This window comes from Alosa pseudoharengus, unplaced genomic scaffold, assembly GCF_046254945.1.
Source record: "Alosa pseudoharengus isolate Yale_2024_CS ecotype anadromous, Long Island Sound unplaced genomic scaffold, YU_APseudo_1.1 YU_APseudo_1.1_scf_5, whole genome shotgun sequence".
NCBI classification, from domain to species: Eukaryota; Metazoa; Chordata; class Actinopteri; order Clupeiformes; family Clupeidae; genus Alosa; species Alosa pseudoharengus.
This window is the reverse complement of record NW_027468837.1, coordinates 17,013,369-17,031,027: the sequence shown is the minus strand read 5'-3', so window position 1 is coordinate 17,031,027 and position 17,659 is coordinate 17,013,369. Positions and strand designations below refer to the sequence as shown.

The following is a 17,659-nucleotide window of genomic DNA, read 5'->3' as shown; positions in this document are numbered from 1 at the left end:
TAAATTGATAGATAATTTTGTAGTTTGTATTTCTAGTATTTTTTTAATGAATATTTTTCAAGCAAATGAATATTTCATCATTTGGGGGGCTATATTATGCACATTGCTGTGCTTATCTCCACATGGCATAATTAAGCCTTATCAGTCTCTTTGAATAAAACTTTTTATTTTTGGGTCTGCTTGTATTATACACTGCAGCCTATTCCTTCACACAGACACTGAAACCCACTGATCAAACGCCGAGAGCGCAGTGATTGTGAGAAAAATCCAGGGGGACGTCACGTGACGACCGCATGGTTCACACATTCTGGTGGTAATACTGTAATAGAGAGGGATTTCGCAACAGCTCTACCATACACACACACACACACACAGAGAGAGAGTGAGAGAGAGAGGGAGACTCACAAACACGGAACGCTAATGGAGGTAAGCAGCCCTGTGCATGTCTGTCTGCACCAATGTCCGGACGCTAATTTGTATGCAGACAATTTCTTTGTGGACACTGCGATGTGTTTGCCATAGCAACAGAGTGGTGGAGTCCTGCTGTGAAGAGTTTTTTTCCCCCTGTCTTCTTTATCAGGCTCACTTGCTGCCAGGGCATCGAGCCGCAGATCTACGAGGCAGCCAGAGAGCGAGGGAGAGAGAGAGAAAGAGAGGGAGAGACAGAGAGAACAAGGGAGGAAAGATGAGAAAGGGAGAACAAAAGCAGCTCTCCGCGCGCTTCAGTGCTTGTCGTCAGGAATCGCTCCTCGTTTAGGATCCCCTCTGTCGCGTGACATCAGCCGACGAGAAGCCCGGAGGAGCTGGAGAGTGGGGGGGTCGAGGGGGGGGGTAGGGATCATGTTTGCAGCCATCAGACATCTGGAATTCCCGGTCCGACGCGACAGACAAATGGAGGGATGCTGGAATTCCGCTCTTCCCGCGCCGTGCCGGAGCCTCCTCACTGCTGAGCTCTTTGTGTCTGAGACGCAGGCTGCCTCCGCTGCTCCCTCTGCCTTCATCAGGTGCTCTCCAGCCACCGCGGGTTAACCCCGAGACTCAACCAGCCTCCATCCCCACCCCCACCCCTCCACAACCTAACCCCATCACCTCACCCCCTCTCTCTCTCTCTCTCTCTCTCTCTCTCTCTCTCTCTCATGTGTCTGTGTTCTCGTGCTCTGCCATTCTCCCCTGCTTGGCTAGTTTCTATTTACCTCCACTGGATAATCTCCCCTCCCCTCCCTCTCTCTTTCTCTTACACACACACACTCACACACTCTCTCTCGCTCTCCCACTCTCTCTCTCTCTCTCTGTCACTCCCTCCCACCTCTCCTCTCTCTCTCCTCCCCTCGCTCCTTCAAAGCCAGCCGCGTGCCGTTCCGCGCCAGTCTGCCTGCTCTATGATCCCTGGGAGGCGAGCAGCAGCAGCAACAGCAGCAGCAACAGCGGTCAGCGTCTCGCTCCGGCCACTCCGCTCGCCCGCCTCCCGCCTCCCCAGCCCCCTCTGGTTCCTCCGTCTCCCTCCGTCGGTCAGTGGGATGCTCTGGGCACGCGGGCACTGACACTGTCCTCCGCTCCTCGCACTCTCCTCCCCCCCTTCCCCTCCTCCTTCTCCTCCTCCTCCTCCTCCCCTTCTTTCTCCTGCACTCCTACCCTCTGACCTCTCATCCCTCTCTCCATCACCCCTCTTTTCTCCTCCCCCCTTTTCTCTCTTTCTCCCTCTCCCCTACCCTCTCACTCTCTCTCCACTCGTTTCCCCCCTCTTGACCATGTTGCCATGTGTCCACTGGCTCCAGCCCTTCCTTGCCCTGCTGGCCTCTGCGCTCCTCACACTGGGGGAGAACTGCCCGACGAGCTGCCTGTGCCCGGACCCGCACACGGTGGACTGCAGCGGCCGGGGCCTGACCCGCCTGCCGGACTCCATCCCCCTGGACGTGCGCCGGCTGCTGCTCTCCGACAACTGGATCCCGCGCATCCCTGCCGACTTCCTGGTGCTCTACAGCGACCTGGTCTACCTGGACCTCCGCAACAACTCGCTCTCGTACATCGAGCCGGGGACCCTCAGCACGTCTTCGCGCCTCGTCTTCCTGGACCTGGGCAGCAACAACCTCACGGAAATCCCTAAGGGCACGTTTGGCGAGTCACGCAGCCTCATCAAGCTTCGCCTGGGCAACAACCCGCACCTGAGTGCAGTCAATGAGGACGCCTTCCTGGGCCTCACCTCGCTGCGCGAACTGGAGCTGGAGCGCAATGCCCTCTCCGGCCTGCAGGTGGGGGCACTGAGCCAGCTGCCCTCTTTGCGGGTGGTCAGGCTAGAGGGCAACCCATGGGTCTGCAACTGCAACTTCGCTAACCTGTTTGCTTGGCTCATGGAGAACCGGCACAAGCTCCCCAATGGTGAGTCAACCACACCCCCATAACCAAACAGACAAGCAAAGTCAGTATCACCACAATATTTACTCTTACTGCCTCTCAATTTGTCTACCTCCAAAAGCCTATCACATGAGCATTAGCTTTGTCCAGCTGTAGCAGATCATCGCGTGTCCTTCGGCACTGTTTTCGGGTTTATTTTTGTTTGGCTCACACAGAGGAACTCCTTCCTCTGGTCTAATTTGGGCTTATCCTTTACCCACCCCTACACATGAAGCACTGGGGGAGGGCATGTGCTGTATTAAAGGGCAAATAAGCTGTGGATTCAGAGAGGGCTCCTTTGTGTGTGGAGATCGGGGGTGGGTGGGGGGGGGTCTCTCCATATTCGCCCACATAACAGGACGAAACCCCCAGCCTCGTCACAGCTCACGTTTAGTATTCCACTCAGGAATGTGCGTCATGATTTCGCACTCATGCAACACGCATGCCAAGCACCTGCCATCTTCCCCTAAGGGGAAGTGTGTGTGTGTGTGTTTATTTGTGTGTTTGTGTACACCCTCTATCTCTCAATCCCTCTATGTATCTCTCTATTTGTGCACACACTATCTTAAATGTGTGTTTTTGTATGTGTATATGTATATGTGTGTGTGTTGTGTTAATGAGCTAAATGTGTGTTTGTGTGTGTGTGTGTGTGTGTGTGTAAGAGAGAGAGAGAGAGATAGAGAGAGAGAGAGAGTGTATGAGTGTGTGTGAATGCCATGTATTTCTGTTTTTTTCCAGGTGTGACTATATATAGCTCAGTCACATCATTGCTGCTTCAGTGGCTAGAGTAATCAGTGAAACCCCCAAAGAAAGCCCCCCGCCGCCCACCCATGCCCAATGCCCGCAAGCTGGATCCAGGCAGCCCTGGCATTGTGTAGCCTTGCGTTTCCGCTTGGCTTGGCTCTGCTCAACCCGACTGGGGAATGGCACTGACGTGTTGGCATGGCTCAGGCGATCGTCTCAGGAACACTCTCTCTCACACACACACACACACACACACACACACACACACACACACATACACACACACTACAAATGGTGAGCGAGAAAGAAAGAAAAACACAAAAAGACAAAGAGGATCACGTAGAGCTCCCAAAGGAGAGGAGTCACAATGGGCTCAAATCTGCTTACAAGGAGATCATTCGCTTCGCAGAAGAGCTGCATCCTCTTTTTTTCTGAGAAATGTGCACTGTGCATCCAAAATGCAGTACAGCTCCTCAGATTGCCTTTATTCTCTTAGTCGAGGCTCCCTGTTGAATATATACAAATTGTCTATTATCTTCTCTCATGAGCAGTCAACCATGAATAGGTACTCTTAACCTTCCTTGGTTGTCTGCCCTTGAAATATCAGGGACCTTTACATCTAATTATTCTCTCCAGTATGCAAGCTGTCAAGTCAGTGTTTGAAATGATATGCCTCTTTATGAGAGGAGGAAGTCCACTCTATAAACTGCTTGGAAGATTATAGCTTTTTGGAGGCCAGACATCTGTCTGGGTCTCTTGTTTGGTACCAGAAAAAGGCAAATCCTTGGCACAAGAGGAAATATATAGCAAATGAAAGTCATAACAAACATAAGTTATAAGTACCGTAAATAAATAAATAAGTAAATAACTCAGGGAGAGCAGCTGTCACTGTGTTGGTGCCAAGAATTCAGACTCACACAGGAAGAGAGTAATATCAGGAGCCTTGTCTACCACAAACTTGTGTTGTGACGGTGGACTGTTTGGAGAGATTACACAAGCTCAGTCCATTTATAAATGCCATGTCCCCGCAGAGATCACGAGAAATGGATTACTAGAGTAACCTCAATTCCGAAACCCGAGCAACCTTGGGAAATCTGTGAGCATCCCAAGGCCCTCCCCTCCATTTGCTGGCTATGGAAATAAAGATCTCCATCCATGTTTATTTTTTTGCAGTGGAAGGCATGAATGCTGCGATGGTTGTCGTTCTAAGCCTTTTTTTTCAGTCATTAGTTGACTGTCAGCCGAATAAATGTATGTGAGGATATTGCTGGATAATACTCTCGTCCCACAGCTGCTGATGTTGAGCAGAAACCTGCAGAAACTTCACATTTGTGCCTCCCACAACCTGTCCACCACTTGTCTCTGCTGCCCGCGTAACATATGGCAATGCCATCTTACTGCATCCGCAACTCAAGCACTTTCTTGAGTCACGGAAGCTGGTGTTGGTGGGGCAGACGGGGAGGGGGGGGGGGGGATCAGCAGGAAGCGGGCAGGCTGGCACGGGTTGTCAAGCCCCACCCGGGGCGGGCGCGGCACGGAGTGGAGCGCACATTCATCACACAGCCCCTCGATGCCGCTGGGCGCCGGCCATAGTGAATTAACTCGGCGGAGGGAGGCCAAGCTCACGTCAGCAGCAGCAGCAGTGGAGGCAGCAGTGAGGAGGCACTCTCTCTCTCTCTCTCTCTCTCTCTCTCTCTCTCTCTCTCTCTCTCTCTCTCTCTTTCTCTCTCTCTCTCTCTTGCCAGCCGGATGGCGTGCCCGGCAATGGGGGGGGGGGGGGGGGGGGGCGCTCGTAAATTGAGGCGTGGCTGGGGCGCGAAAGGGGCGGGGCCGTCCCGTCCCATCTCACATGTGCCACTTATTTCCAAATCAGCGGGTGCTTAGGAGCCCAGGGCCCCTTCAGCGTGACTCCTCGGGAACGCCATCGCTATCCTCCTATGAATAAACCATTTCTGACCTTTCTGCCTCACGCCTTAAGCTAAGGAGTAAAATAGGTCTTACTGACATGTGGCCTTGCATCCATTACCACAAACCTGCAATATGCATATGTCCTTATGCATATCCTGTCCTGTGTGATACAAGGGGCATGGGGTACGGCCTCAGAACATTTCCAAAATATCATATGCGGTTTGCAATATTTAATATGTCAGTTTCCTGGAGCGTTCCCATGCTAAAAAATGATGTAGTGGATAGAATAAAAGATATGGATCCCCTTTCCTGACTTGAATGCAAAGTGTTCAATGCTTCACTCATGAGCTTTATATACAACCCATTGAGTCAACAAGTAGGCTGTCTGTCTTGACTGCTTCCATTAAAACGTCTAGTCAGACATATGTGTTCCGATTTACATTTTATAGCTGTGCAGTTGGGGGGGAATTTCACTGTTAGTCCTAAATGAGATTCTATCATGCAGGCAAATGCCCTCAATTCCCTATGCATGAGTGTGGCAGAGCTGTAACCAGTGAATGGAGAAAAACAACATAACTCTTTTTACTTCCCTATTCCCCCAAGCGAGCTTAGCGAGGTGCACATTGATCATCACAGCGCCAATTCGAAGACCCTATAAACGGGATGCTTCTGTTGTGAGGCTAAGATTACTCAGGAGTAGCAGTAGAGAAATGTTGTTGGGTGTTTGTGGACAGTGTGTGGAATGAAGGAGGATGAACGAAGTGCCTCAGCTTCACCGCTTGCTTCCAGAAGGTATTACAAAGTGGATGTAGAGTTGTGCTGACCCATAGTACAAGGCATTACTGTTGTAGTAAACAAACTAAGTCAGTTAACAACATTGTATAAAATAACCACAAATGTTTAATTGCTTGAAAATAATTAAACTATTTCAGGGCTGAATTAATTAGCTAATGAAAAAAATAAACTATTTTGGCAGGGTGCGAATTACTTTCATCACAATAGTGCTGAGAGAGGGAGAGACGAGCCTTCATTTTAGAACATAGGACTTTTAACGCACAACTCTTTAGAAAAGCGCCCTCTTAATCAGGAAAATCAACTCTCTGTTCCTCTTCATGGTCTTTCACTCTATCCTGGAGGATCTATGACCAACCAGTGAGGGAGGGGCGGGGGGGGGTCTCATCTCAGACTCTCCTCTGAAAGTGGATTTTCATCCAACAGTGAGCATGGGCGATTACTTACAACAAGAAACGACCACATCTATCTCCGAAAGCCTCCCAAGACGGTGAATTACTCTCAGGGATATTCTCCATAGGATTAGTCTTATGATGGATGTACCCGGTAGGTCACCCGCAGAAATTTAGGCAAATGAAGACCTTTGGGCTGCTTTGATTAAATGCTGAAATGGGGAGATGGAAGAACAATAGCTATACAGATGAGTATTGGTAAAGATTAGATCTAGTATATGTGCTTGAGTTTATAGCCATACAGAAGACAAAGAAATACCTTATAGAAAAGTGAACTATTAATAAAGCATTGTCTTTCTCCACGTCCTTATCAATATCTATAATTTATTAGTGAGCTTTCCACTGCACTCAAGGCACCATGCTTTCAGTGCAGCCTTCTGACAGACAAGGAGACTTAGTGCATTTATATGCTGTAGCTGTATATTTACATCCTGAATAGATGTACTGTATGTGTGTGTAGGTTGTGTGAGTGGATGCACATATGTAACTATGAGTTTGTGTGCACGCGTGTGTGTGGATGTGCATGTGGGTGTGTGTCTGAGAGTGTGCGTGTGTATGAATGTGTGTGTGTGTATGTGTGGGTCAGTATGAATGCAACTGTGTACTGTTGTGCAGTAGAACAGCGGTTTCATGACCACCACGCACGCAAGCAGTGACAGATGGGCACTCATTTGGAGAATGAGGGTCGCCTGATAATCTCCTGCCTGTGCATCAGGGGGTTTCATGAAAATAAATGAGACTATTACGGTCAACCCTTTATGCCTCTCTGAAGATAACTGCTGCATAATAAGTCAATTCTGCACCCAGCTAATGGATCTGATTCCAATGTACACATATAGCTCTGCTGGCCAGCCTATCGAATTCGCTTTGTGTAATTGTGCTCTACGGTTCAGAAGCCTGCTAATGTTCATGTGAACCCAGGGTAGAGACATTCGGGTGGGTCAGTGCTCCAACCCTTCCCGCCTGTGTTGTGCTTGGGTTACGGTTGAGGGCTTGGCCTTGGTGGAGGCTTTGCTTTCTATTAGTGTGGCAGCAGCCTAGACACACACTCTACACACACACACACACACACACACACACACACACACTCTCTCTATATATATACATGTGTAAGCAAGCAGGCACACACACCCTCTGCATATTTCTGACATGTAGATTTGTCAAACAGGAAATCCAAGGATTTGAATATAGCCTGTGCAAATGAAACAGGCTTTGGGTCTTGCAATCTCTTCTGGCTGGCTCGCCAAATGTCATGTCAGAATTTAAGTCCGCATATTAAGTCCACGATGTAATAAAAATATACTTTTGTGCTGAAGTCAAAAACGTATCCCCTAAAAGAAGGCTCAAAAGTCTGGCAGAGTCTCATGCAAAAAATGGTTTATTGTCCAGTAAACAACAAAGCAGAGTGGACCACGGGGTTGTACTCCCAGACAAATGTTTTATACCCTTTCTAAGATGCTTAGACAGCACTTTTAACATTTTACAGTGAATATGAGAGATCTGATGATGAGTGCATGAACAGAGACCAAAACCTAACATGTGGACACAGTTCAATATGTTGGCTCAGATTATTGTTGTTAGGCAGGTAGGATAATGTACTGACATTCATCTCTTTTAGGGATCTCTGCCAGTGCCCACTAACTGCTATGAATGTTTCAAGGGGGGAACGACTGTAAACATGATCCACCGCTGTCATTGCTGCACCTGGGTTAAGGATGGACAACATGCATCTATAATTCACAGCCCCTGTGTGTGCTGTTTTGGTCAAGTTCAGTTGCTTGGGTAACTGAAGCTCTAAAAAACAGTCAGAGTCGAAAGGATAGGGGGTGTGCCTCACTCCCCCTTCCTCAAGAAGCGTGCCGAGGCCTGGGGTGGCCGCTCTGCCCTCGCTTCCGGTCATCCGTGCGGAGAGCGACCGACTGAGAGAAGGAGAGTTCATGTGACACTAAAACGCTCCCAGCGCAACGCCTCTCATGGACTCTCCAGTTACTTTCCAGCGATCAGTTAACAGCACTAAGTCACTCACTGCCATAACAGATACACAGCAAACAGCAAAGTCCAGGCAGGACTAGTCTAAACCTCATCACAGGGACCCTAATTGTGTTGTGCAGAGGAAGCAGATGCAGCTAATCCTCAGTACAGATTTAAACCACTTTCCACAGGGCCCTGAAATAATCTGCCTCTAACAAATCTACTGAACGGGTGTTTATTTCATTTCCATATCTAATCAACCCTAATATTGTTGTGTGAATTCTCAAGCAGAGCCGGGCGTCGTTTTGTAGAGATCTCTCCAAATCTGCACACTCTCTTGAAGCGGATAGATGTTTGACCTGATGTTGCCGCACAGTAGTTTGTTATGGATTTATTATTGCAACCATTGAGTGCTAATTCATCCGTAAAATTACATGGTGCTGAGAAAAACTAAACAAGAAGCATCACATACCCTTGCCAGTGGGAAAATTCATTATAAAATAACAAAAAAAAGAAACGACTCCCTCTCTTCCTTAAGGCAGAATTTAAAGTAAGTAATCATACCACACAAAGCAGGGTTAATGAGTATAGAAAAAGGTCTTAAATGGCATTTTGTGTGTAGGTGTGTTTGTGTGAATGTGTGTTTTTATGTGTGTATGCCAGATAGAGAGAAAAGGCAATATTATATTTGTTTAGTGACAGCATTCTGCCCGTCAGTCTGTTTTCTTTTGTGAATTTCCATGTGGGACTGCATGTGTGTGTATGTATGTTGGTGTGTGCATGACTGAATGTTTTGGTTATAAAATGCGGGTGGCATGTCTTTACGTCACTCTCTCCTCTCTCTCTCTCTCTTCTCTCACTCTCTACTCTCTCTCTCTCACTCTCTCCTCTCTCTCTTTCTGCGGACAGCAGAGTATCATCATGTGACTGTGAGATCACTGATTCGTACCCATGGCATGTGGAAACCCCCTCCTGGTTTGAGTGACTCATCCTCCAGCTCTCGCTGTCACACACACACTCATCACTCTGTGGGCTAACAGACCCCCCGACCTCCATCTGCGAACATGCTTCCATCTCCGCTCACACTGAATGGTGCTTCTCGTACTACGTCGTGCGTGCCGTCACAGAATGTTTACACGGCGTACATACAGCAACCATGTCTGTCATTCGAGAAGTACTTTGAGATTATTTGTCATGTTGGAAAGGATGAAAAAAACAATATGTATGCATTCAAACAGTATGCATTCTTGAAGCCTTGGTGTGTTAAAGGTGTATGTTTTATTGTCTGAGGAATGATATGAGGTCAGTGAATGCTTTTTAGCCCTTCTATAATCAATATGTGTCATCACGGGACACACAATCTGTTTCCATGGGATTTATCCACATGACGATTAACTGACTGACTCAACATGTCAGAACTGCACACCAGTTCTGTACTCTACTGTCACAATCAGAAAAGTTATTCAATATCAGAGACGGCCTGTCTTTTTTTTACAGGGCAGTCATGTTTACCAAGACCAAAACGATTTACATAGCCTTAGGGAAATAAGAGCACATTAAAATCTATGTGATAGTCATGTTAATGTGCATTTTAAACCACCTGTTCTAACACAACTGTTGTCCATGCTGATTGGTTCAATACTTTAATCAATCTCAATTGCAGATGGCAGCCTGCTAATAGAAACTAGTGAGAAGTGGGAGGCCATGATAAGTTGCCAATGGCCGCCTGAGATTGCCTGCTAGATCAATCAATCACACCAGTACTCAGGGGCAGGGAGGGAACATACCCCCGGCAGGCTCGTCCATTCTCCCTGGCTGACACTCTCCCTGATTGTTATCCCCATAGGAGCCGTGCTGATATGCGCTGTAATGCTGGCCTCTGTGCTTAACTGCTCCCCGGCTGGCCAGAGCGGCCTGTCTCCTCCCATAAGTCTCCCCCCGTCTCCCCATCCTGACTGAGCGAGGAGGAGTGGGCGGGTGGGTGGGTGGCTTTTCAGCCTTAATGGAGATGGAGATTGGAATGTGAAGTCAGTTGAATTAAGAACGGCCCGACTCGAGACACAATAAGATTGGAACTGAGAGTCACAATGGACTGAGTTGAGGGGAAGTGTTTCCTGACGGAGTTTAGGAGGAGAGGACTTGACCTTGTGCTGAGCACTGGTGAAGCAAGTCAGTAAAGCCACTTAGAGGTATACCATCTCATTATCCCACAGAGGGGTTACAGAGAGGTACTATTTTATGAAAGATTTAAAAATGCTCTTGACCTTTTTGCTCAGTTTCAACAACATGTATAACTCCTGTAATTGTAATAACTGTATTAATTAATACAATATAATAAATAAAGTAATGAGAACTGCACCCTTTAAATTATGCAAACATCTGTATCTGGGTCATTAGCACACCTTCAGGAAACACACAAATGTTTCACAGGGAAGTAGGGCACTCAAAGAGCACATATCCATATGCAGCCATGGCATTTCTCTTGGAGGCTGTGTGTTTATTTTCCATCCATTGTCTCTCACTGTCACTGAGCAATGAAGCTGTTCTCTGCCAGAGAAGTCAGAGGTAAATCCTCACATTTCCTGAGAGGTTGATGACGATGAGAGGAGATGATGAAGGGCTTCCCGCATGGGGCCGACAGGGGGGGGATTGGGTGTCAGTCAGGGCTGCCACTGACACATGTTAGACAGCCGAATGTCAGCTACTGCGCTACCTGAGCCCCTCAGATCGCTCGCCCTCGCTCGCCGGCATCGAGACACCGGAGCAGACACCTCCGATACTGCTTGTGTGTCTCTGTCGGCTTTGGATAGGGAAGGTCGTGAACACGACAGCGGTTCTTTCCATCGCTTCTCTCAGATGTCCGTGTGTTTGCTTGTTTATTTAAACCGCTCTCTTGGCCACAAACTGGTTTTGCTAGACACTGCATACTGTGTGGTGTGAAAACAAGACTTAACAACTCACAACCCACGTGAAACATACGTGTTTTTTTTTTTTTTTAAAAGCATAGTAATCTGGAGTGGTTCTGTAAAAACAAGAGAAAAGGGGGTAGAAAACGCATCATAGGACAGACCTGGAAAGGGTGTTACATAACCAGGGGGATGAGGGTGATTTGTGAGATGGGATGGATGTCCGATGTAGCCACTGTAGATCTATGGCAGGATGCACAGCCGTGCTAATCCATTGCACACACGCACACATGTGCACGCATACACACAGATACACACTCACTTCCCGTGTCTCCTTTACTTTTCTCTCCTGCTCTCTGTCTCTATCTCTCTCGCGTTCTCTCTCTCTCACACACACAAACACACATGCAAACATACAGGCACATGCTCCCACCCTGCCTCCTTCTTTCACTCTCTCTATCTCACACACAAAAAACACACACACACACACACACACATACACACACACATGTGGCTTTTCCATCTAGAGGAGTATATGTAGTGGTGGGAGGATGGGTAGGGCCTGTTGGAAATTGCAAAACCCACACGGGGGACACACCGGCTCGCTCCGGCAGTCTAAAACATGGGCTAATATGTATAGTAGTTTTGATTTAGCAGTACACATAGCAGATATCAAAGAGTTTCATCAAATGAGTTGGCAGGTTCAGCACGGCAGTCAGATAATATAGTTCCATGTTTACTGCTAGTGAAATAGAACATAGAAATGCACTGTGGAGCAATTGGCACATTGATACAGAGTACAGAGACTCTTAATCTACATGGTGTGTTGGTGTTGAGCCAATGCCTATAAAACTGGTTACTGTCTATACAGGTCTATGTGTAAACATCATAGATTTTTCTATTTAACTCTGAGGACAAGGCACGCGTCATAATTTCAAACATGAGAAAACATTACAAAAATCTCATCTCCCATGTTTTGTCTGAATTGTTAGTTAGTGCGTTTGGCAGATCGCTGCTCCTGTTACATCCCGACAGAGGTGTTAAAGCGACTTTCGGCTCATCTGTGTGATGATAACGAGAATAACATCAGCTGTTGCTGCTGTCGCTGATGTTTGATCTCGCGTTGGTTCCGGCACTGCCTTGTTGGGGGACTGATGATGACCATGACTTAAACTCAGGAAACAGGCTGAACAGCGACCTCAGATAACCCTTTTTTATCTGATCTTTTAATGCATGCAATTAAAACAAAGCATTACATAAATCAACAGGTGGATTTGCATAAGTGCATATCAGCAGACATTTGTGTACACAAAACGCTTCATATAGTATATTATACTTTCTAGGTTTGGCTCTGGAGTGATAGCTCATCCACGACTGGATTAATATAAGGCTGTGGATGGTTCCCTAGGGACCTTGTTGAAGTGTAGTTGGTGACCTTGCGCCATGTTATTATAACCTACGAGCGTTGTTCTTACCGAAGCTAATTGCCCTTTCTTGCCCTTTCAATCAAGAGCGCCTGCTTATCCCACCTCTGACATTGGAAAGGTAACCACAGTGGAAAGTATGAAAATATAACCTGCTCGAAAGAACAAGTACAGTACATAACATCAACAATAAATCACTGAAAAGTCTCTTAACCAGGCCACAGTTCTCAAAGGTCAGATATGCGACTCATGATGTGGGATATTGATTTATTCCATCCCCCAGCAATATGGGTCTGTCCTTTGCCTTGTCCCTGAACAGATGGAGAAGTTAATGACTCAAACCTAAGCATATGCTAAGCAAGCTAGCTCCGAGATAGGCACGAGACTGTGTTTATCAAGGGAACAGGGCACAGGGATGGTGCAGTGGAGGAACAAAGGCCTTCTCCCCCCTCAGACAGAGGCTACGAATGGAGTCAACAGGGTCCGCGATTTTCCACAGAGACTGCGCCATGTGCATTTAAATAGCAAGCCATTAATCTTGTTTGCTCAGAACCAACAAGTTTGCTGCCGTCTGGCACAGCATGAGAAGGAGATGTGTGATCGTTGCCGCAATGGTCGCAGAAATTGTGAATACACTTCCACACACTGAAACTAATTCTATTTGTTTTTAGCTCTCAATCATTGATCAGCAACACTCCCATGATGAATCCATTGCAAACATGTTCTGCATTAGATATGGCTCACACGTCCAAAGAACATAGGACTGGCACAGCTCTTCGGTATTCTGTAACAGTCCCTGCTCCTACATGTTCCTATTTACACAGGCCTCTCAACAGGTCCTCTGTGCAGCAACTCAACCGTGTTCAACCCTTCTCTGTCTGCAGCACAAATTTAGCTCTCCTCCATCTCAGCTGAGGTCCTATGACTTTCTGTTAGCATCCGCCCACCTCCCATGAGCTTCCTCTCCAAAGCCCACCTGTGAGTTAACATATTGGGATTTACATCAGCGAGTCACGACCTCATGTTTCTGTATGTGTATGTGGAAGAGCCGTATTAAATGCGTGTGAATTTGTCAGGCAGTAATTGGCACTGTCTCTGACAACTTCACTGAGGAAGCATGCCTTGGTCTGTTGAGATAGTGAGGCCAGGATTATCCAATGGGTGAAGATTCTGTTTGACATTTCTGTCAAGATTTTATGTTATAGATATGCTATTCACTTAATCACATGTGTAAGAAGAATGTTTTCCTTAGACTTTAAAAAGGACTTTTTAACTAAAATCAAGTACAAAATTCTGAGTTCCTCGATTAGGTTGTCTGTGACTGATTTCTGTGTTATTCAGATAGATTGTTGACACTGGTGGCCGATGGCATACTCCATGTAGTGCTGAGTCATGGACCGTATGACCTGTGAACTGAGATGGACAGTGGAATGGCTGGGATCAGCTGGCCGGGGGGGGGGGGGGGGGGGGTCAGAGGTCAGCAGTAGTGAGTGATGTCAGTGAAACTCCCTGTGAGTTATGTCACATCTGGAGCCTGCAGCTGTGTCTGACCTGGCCATGTGACACTCTCTGCTTCACCCCTAAAAACATCCCATCTGCCTCTCCCTCCCTCCCTCTCTCTGCTTTCCCTTTCTATCCCCATATCCTCTTTTATCCTACCACATCAACTGAGCCTCCACCTCCCTGTTCAGTGCTATAAGAGCCCTCTCGTCTCCTTTCCCACCCCACTCTGTCAGATTCTCCATCACACTCCTCTATAAGGCTACAAGAGTACATGTGACTTTTTCCACCCTCTGTCTTTCATCCTCTCTTCCCCTCTTTCCACTCTCCCTCCCTCTGCCACTCTCTCTCTCCATGTTTCTCTCCTCTGCTCTCTCTTCCTTCCTTCCTCCCTCCCTCCTATGTCTCGAGTGGCCTCTGCGACTCCCACAAACAGGCATGTAAAAGGCGAGCCGAGCAAAGCACTCCAGCGCAGAGGCCTGGCCCTGGCTGTCACTCACAGGCTAGAGAGCATGGCTGTCTGAGCCCCCTCGGGCTGGGAGGCGAGGCTCTGGCACTGCCTGCCTGCGCACTGTCACAGGGATTTGGTGTCGCGTGCTCAGCCGTTTGTGTGATGGATGTCACCGTGTACACAAAAAGGCAAGCTAGCTGCTGCCATGCTACACGGAACAACCTCCCAGGACGAATAACTGGATCCCTTTACAGGAAATCCACCCTTATCTTTTGCTCTGTCCTTATTTTAACATGACTTATTTTTTTATTCTTAGACATCAAAGACTGAAATTTAAAGAGGATAACCCCTCTGATTTTTTTTTTTTAGTTTGTAGCAGAGGGAAAAATCCACTCTTACATAAGAGGCTATTTCAATGAGGGAGCCTTTCACGTTTGGTTACGCTCTTACACTGAAACGTTGTGACAGAGAGCACCACGGATGTGAGCTGCACTTACTATGGTGTTACAGTAACAAGCAGAAAACCCACTCTTCATGTGCACACACCCTGACGGTGTGTCTGAATATAGCTACATCCCCCACGCAAGGGCTCATGGTCCGCAGAGTGGAGATGCAGCAGCAGTGAGGCTCTGTGTTTCTGTCCATGCCAACAACCACCAATAGCACTGAGAGTGAGACATTGGTTAGCATTCAGTGTTTCTTTGTTTTTTTTTTCCTCTCCTCTTCTTCCTCTATCCATCCCCCTTTCTCTGTGTTCTTCTCTCAGACCCACTGAAAGCAGCCGTTGCGTTCACATAACACTGAATAACATTGCCTAAGCACAGATGTGGTGGGTGACTGTTTTCTCGCATGATAACAATGTCTTCCAACAGACTGAAACAGCTCGTATGTACATATCATAGGCCTATCTACAGCTTGTTTGCTTCCATATGACTCATGGCATACACTCTTTTGGAGAGAAAATGCTTTGTGTTTATGATGCTTTATGATGCAAATGTGGGCATTTGTAAATTGTACGGCTGTAGGCAACTGGCAATGGTACATCTCTTTAAAAAGGGATCCAGAAGTCCCTGCAGCATAAGTGCTTTAGTGCTATGTTGTCTCTCGGCAGCTTGCGGAGGTGTCTACACCGCCAAATTACTAGCGCCTGTAATCTTGCCAGATCTGTCGCAGGGTTAACCTCGTGTCTTGGATGATGCCATCAGCGTGTAAAATATTTACTGGCTGTTCGCTAATTGCTGTGCGGTGGCAGCAATCCGACTCTCCGGCAACAGCTGCCTCATAAAGGTGGAGGAGAGAGAAAGAGACCTACAGGAAATTCAGCCTTCCGGAAAGATTCAAATTTGGCGAAATACGTTTGACAAAAATCAAGACAAAAATTGTGCCGGGAAATGTTTGGAGGGGACAGAAGTTGTGAAGCACACACAGTAAAAGTCTGTTTGTTTTGTTGTTTGTTTTGTTGTTCTCCACCCCCTCAGGTTGTAAAATAGCTGTCCTTGAAAGTCCCCCACCCCTTCCTGCGTAGAGTGATTCACATCCTGTTGAGATGGGGCTAGGTGTGATCTACCGCATGTCAGCTCTGTCGGAGGGGCTAAAAGGATTTCCCCACTGATTTATCACATGTGTGTCCTGTAACAAGTCTAGTCAAGGTGCTCCCCGATGGACACCGGGACTGTAAATAGATGCCGCGTCTATTTCCGGAAGCCCCTCTCATTAGGAGGTTCTCACGTCCTTCCCTCATCATGTAAACAATTTGGAAATGAATCCAGTGTTCCCACAGCACTACCGGCTGCACAGAGTGAACATGACCTTGGTAGTGGGACATTTCATGTGTTCAAATATGTCACTTGTACACTGACTTATAGCATAATATGGAGAATGGCATCTCTGTCACTGTCACTGCATGCCTGGAATGCCTGGTATTGCACTCAGAAAATGTGTTGTGCCTGCCTAGCAGGACTCTTCAAGTCAGTTTTCAGCGCACTTTGAAAGTGACACCAAGGGATAGACACAAGTTCTTACCTTGTGTTGCTTTTCACAGCCTGGTTGGATAAGTTTATTATATGCTGCCCCACCCTATCGGGTTCTGTCTAAAGCCTCCATCCACTGTGGAGTTTTTCTTTGCCTTCCTCTTGGGAACCCTGTGTCCTAATTTACTTTGGCAGCTAGCGCCATGCACCGTGTTTAAAACTGAACTAAGCGAATTGATTAAATGACATAGTCAATCAAAGCCATACTATCAATTTACCAATGCATTCATAAGCCTTTTATGAACTTAAGCTGTCGTTATATGAAGGATATACTTTAGATGTAGAGTCCAGGTCTCTGTCTGAATATATGACAGCATTTATATGTGATATCAGCTGCTAGCACAGTGATCAGATGAATGCTTATAATGTGAATTGAACATTATAAGAGATTGAATGCTCTGGACAGAGGTGCCTACTCTAAACATTTTCATCTGTATAGTAATGTGAGAGCACTTATATGACATTGCCTCTTGTCTCTTGTAGGGGTAGACGGCTTGGACTGTTCACTGCCCATGGATGGCCGGCGTGTGCCCCTCAACCAGCTCTCCCAGGACAGTTTTCGCGAGTGCCAGGTGACGCTCACCCTCACCGACCTCCTCATCATCATCTTCTCGGGAATCTCCGTGTCGGTGGTGGCCATCATGGCCAGCTTCTTCCTGGCCTCCACCGTCCACTGCTTCCAGCGCTGGAGCAAGGGCAATAAGACCGAGGAAGAGGAGAGCGAAGAGTGAGGATTGGACAGAGCTGGAGCAGACGGCATGTCCCCGGGCCGTGCCCACGTTTTTTTCGGACTTACCTTCCCTGCTCGTGTCGGACGAGAGCAAAAACGGGAAAAAAAGGGAAGGGACTTCGAGGTGACTCGAGGTGAAGTCGATGTAGCTGATCGCGTGACTTTTGCAAACGTCAGCAACCGAGCAAGAAGCCCGGAACTTACGAGATGAACTGTTATGATCCAGTTATGTCAGAGAAGCCATTTGTCTTTCACGTTGCCCTGCAGGGGTGAGTGGCACTTACTAGGAGACAAAGATGGTCTCCCAATCTTTTTAAGGAGCCACAATAAGATGAAAGAGCTCTGTGTGGTTTGGCAAAA

General features: G+C 47.4%; 1 protein-coding gene across 1 annotated transcript; it reads left to right on the top strand.

The window, feature by feature from the left end:
• Positions 1-1,748: 1,748 nt before the first annotated feature.
• On the top strand, positions 1,749-17,300 carry lrrc38b (leucine rich repeat containing 38b). The gene is made up of 2 exons (XM_076269032.1): positions 1,749-2,376; positions 17,053-17,300. Exons 1-2 carry the CDS (start codon positions 1,749-1,751, stop codon positions 17,298-17,300), a joined length of 876 nt encoding a protein of 291 aa, XP_076125147.1.
• Positions 17,301-17,659: the final 359 nt, after the last annotated feature.

Excerpts from the sequence above, each read along its gene's own strand:
- lrrc38b (XM_076269032.1), top strand. The coding sequence starts at position 1,749 with ATGTTGCCATGTGTCCACTGGCTCCAGCCCTTCCTTGCCCTGCTGGCC. Across the intron at positions 2,377-17,052 it reads CCGGCACAAGCTCCCCAATG|GGGTAGACGGCTTGGACTGT; the intron begins GTGAGTCAACCA and ends TGTCTCTTGTAG.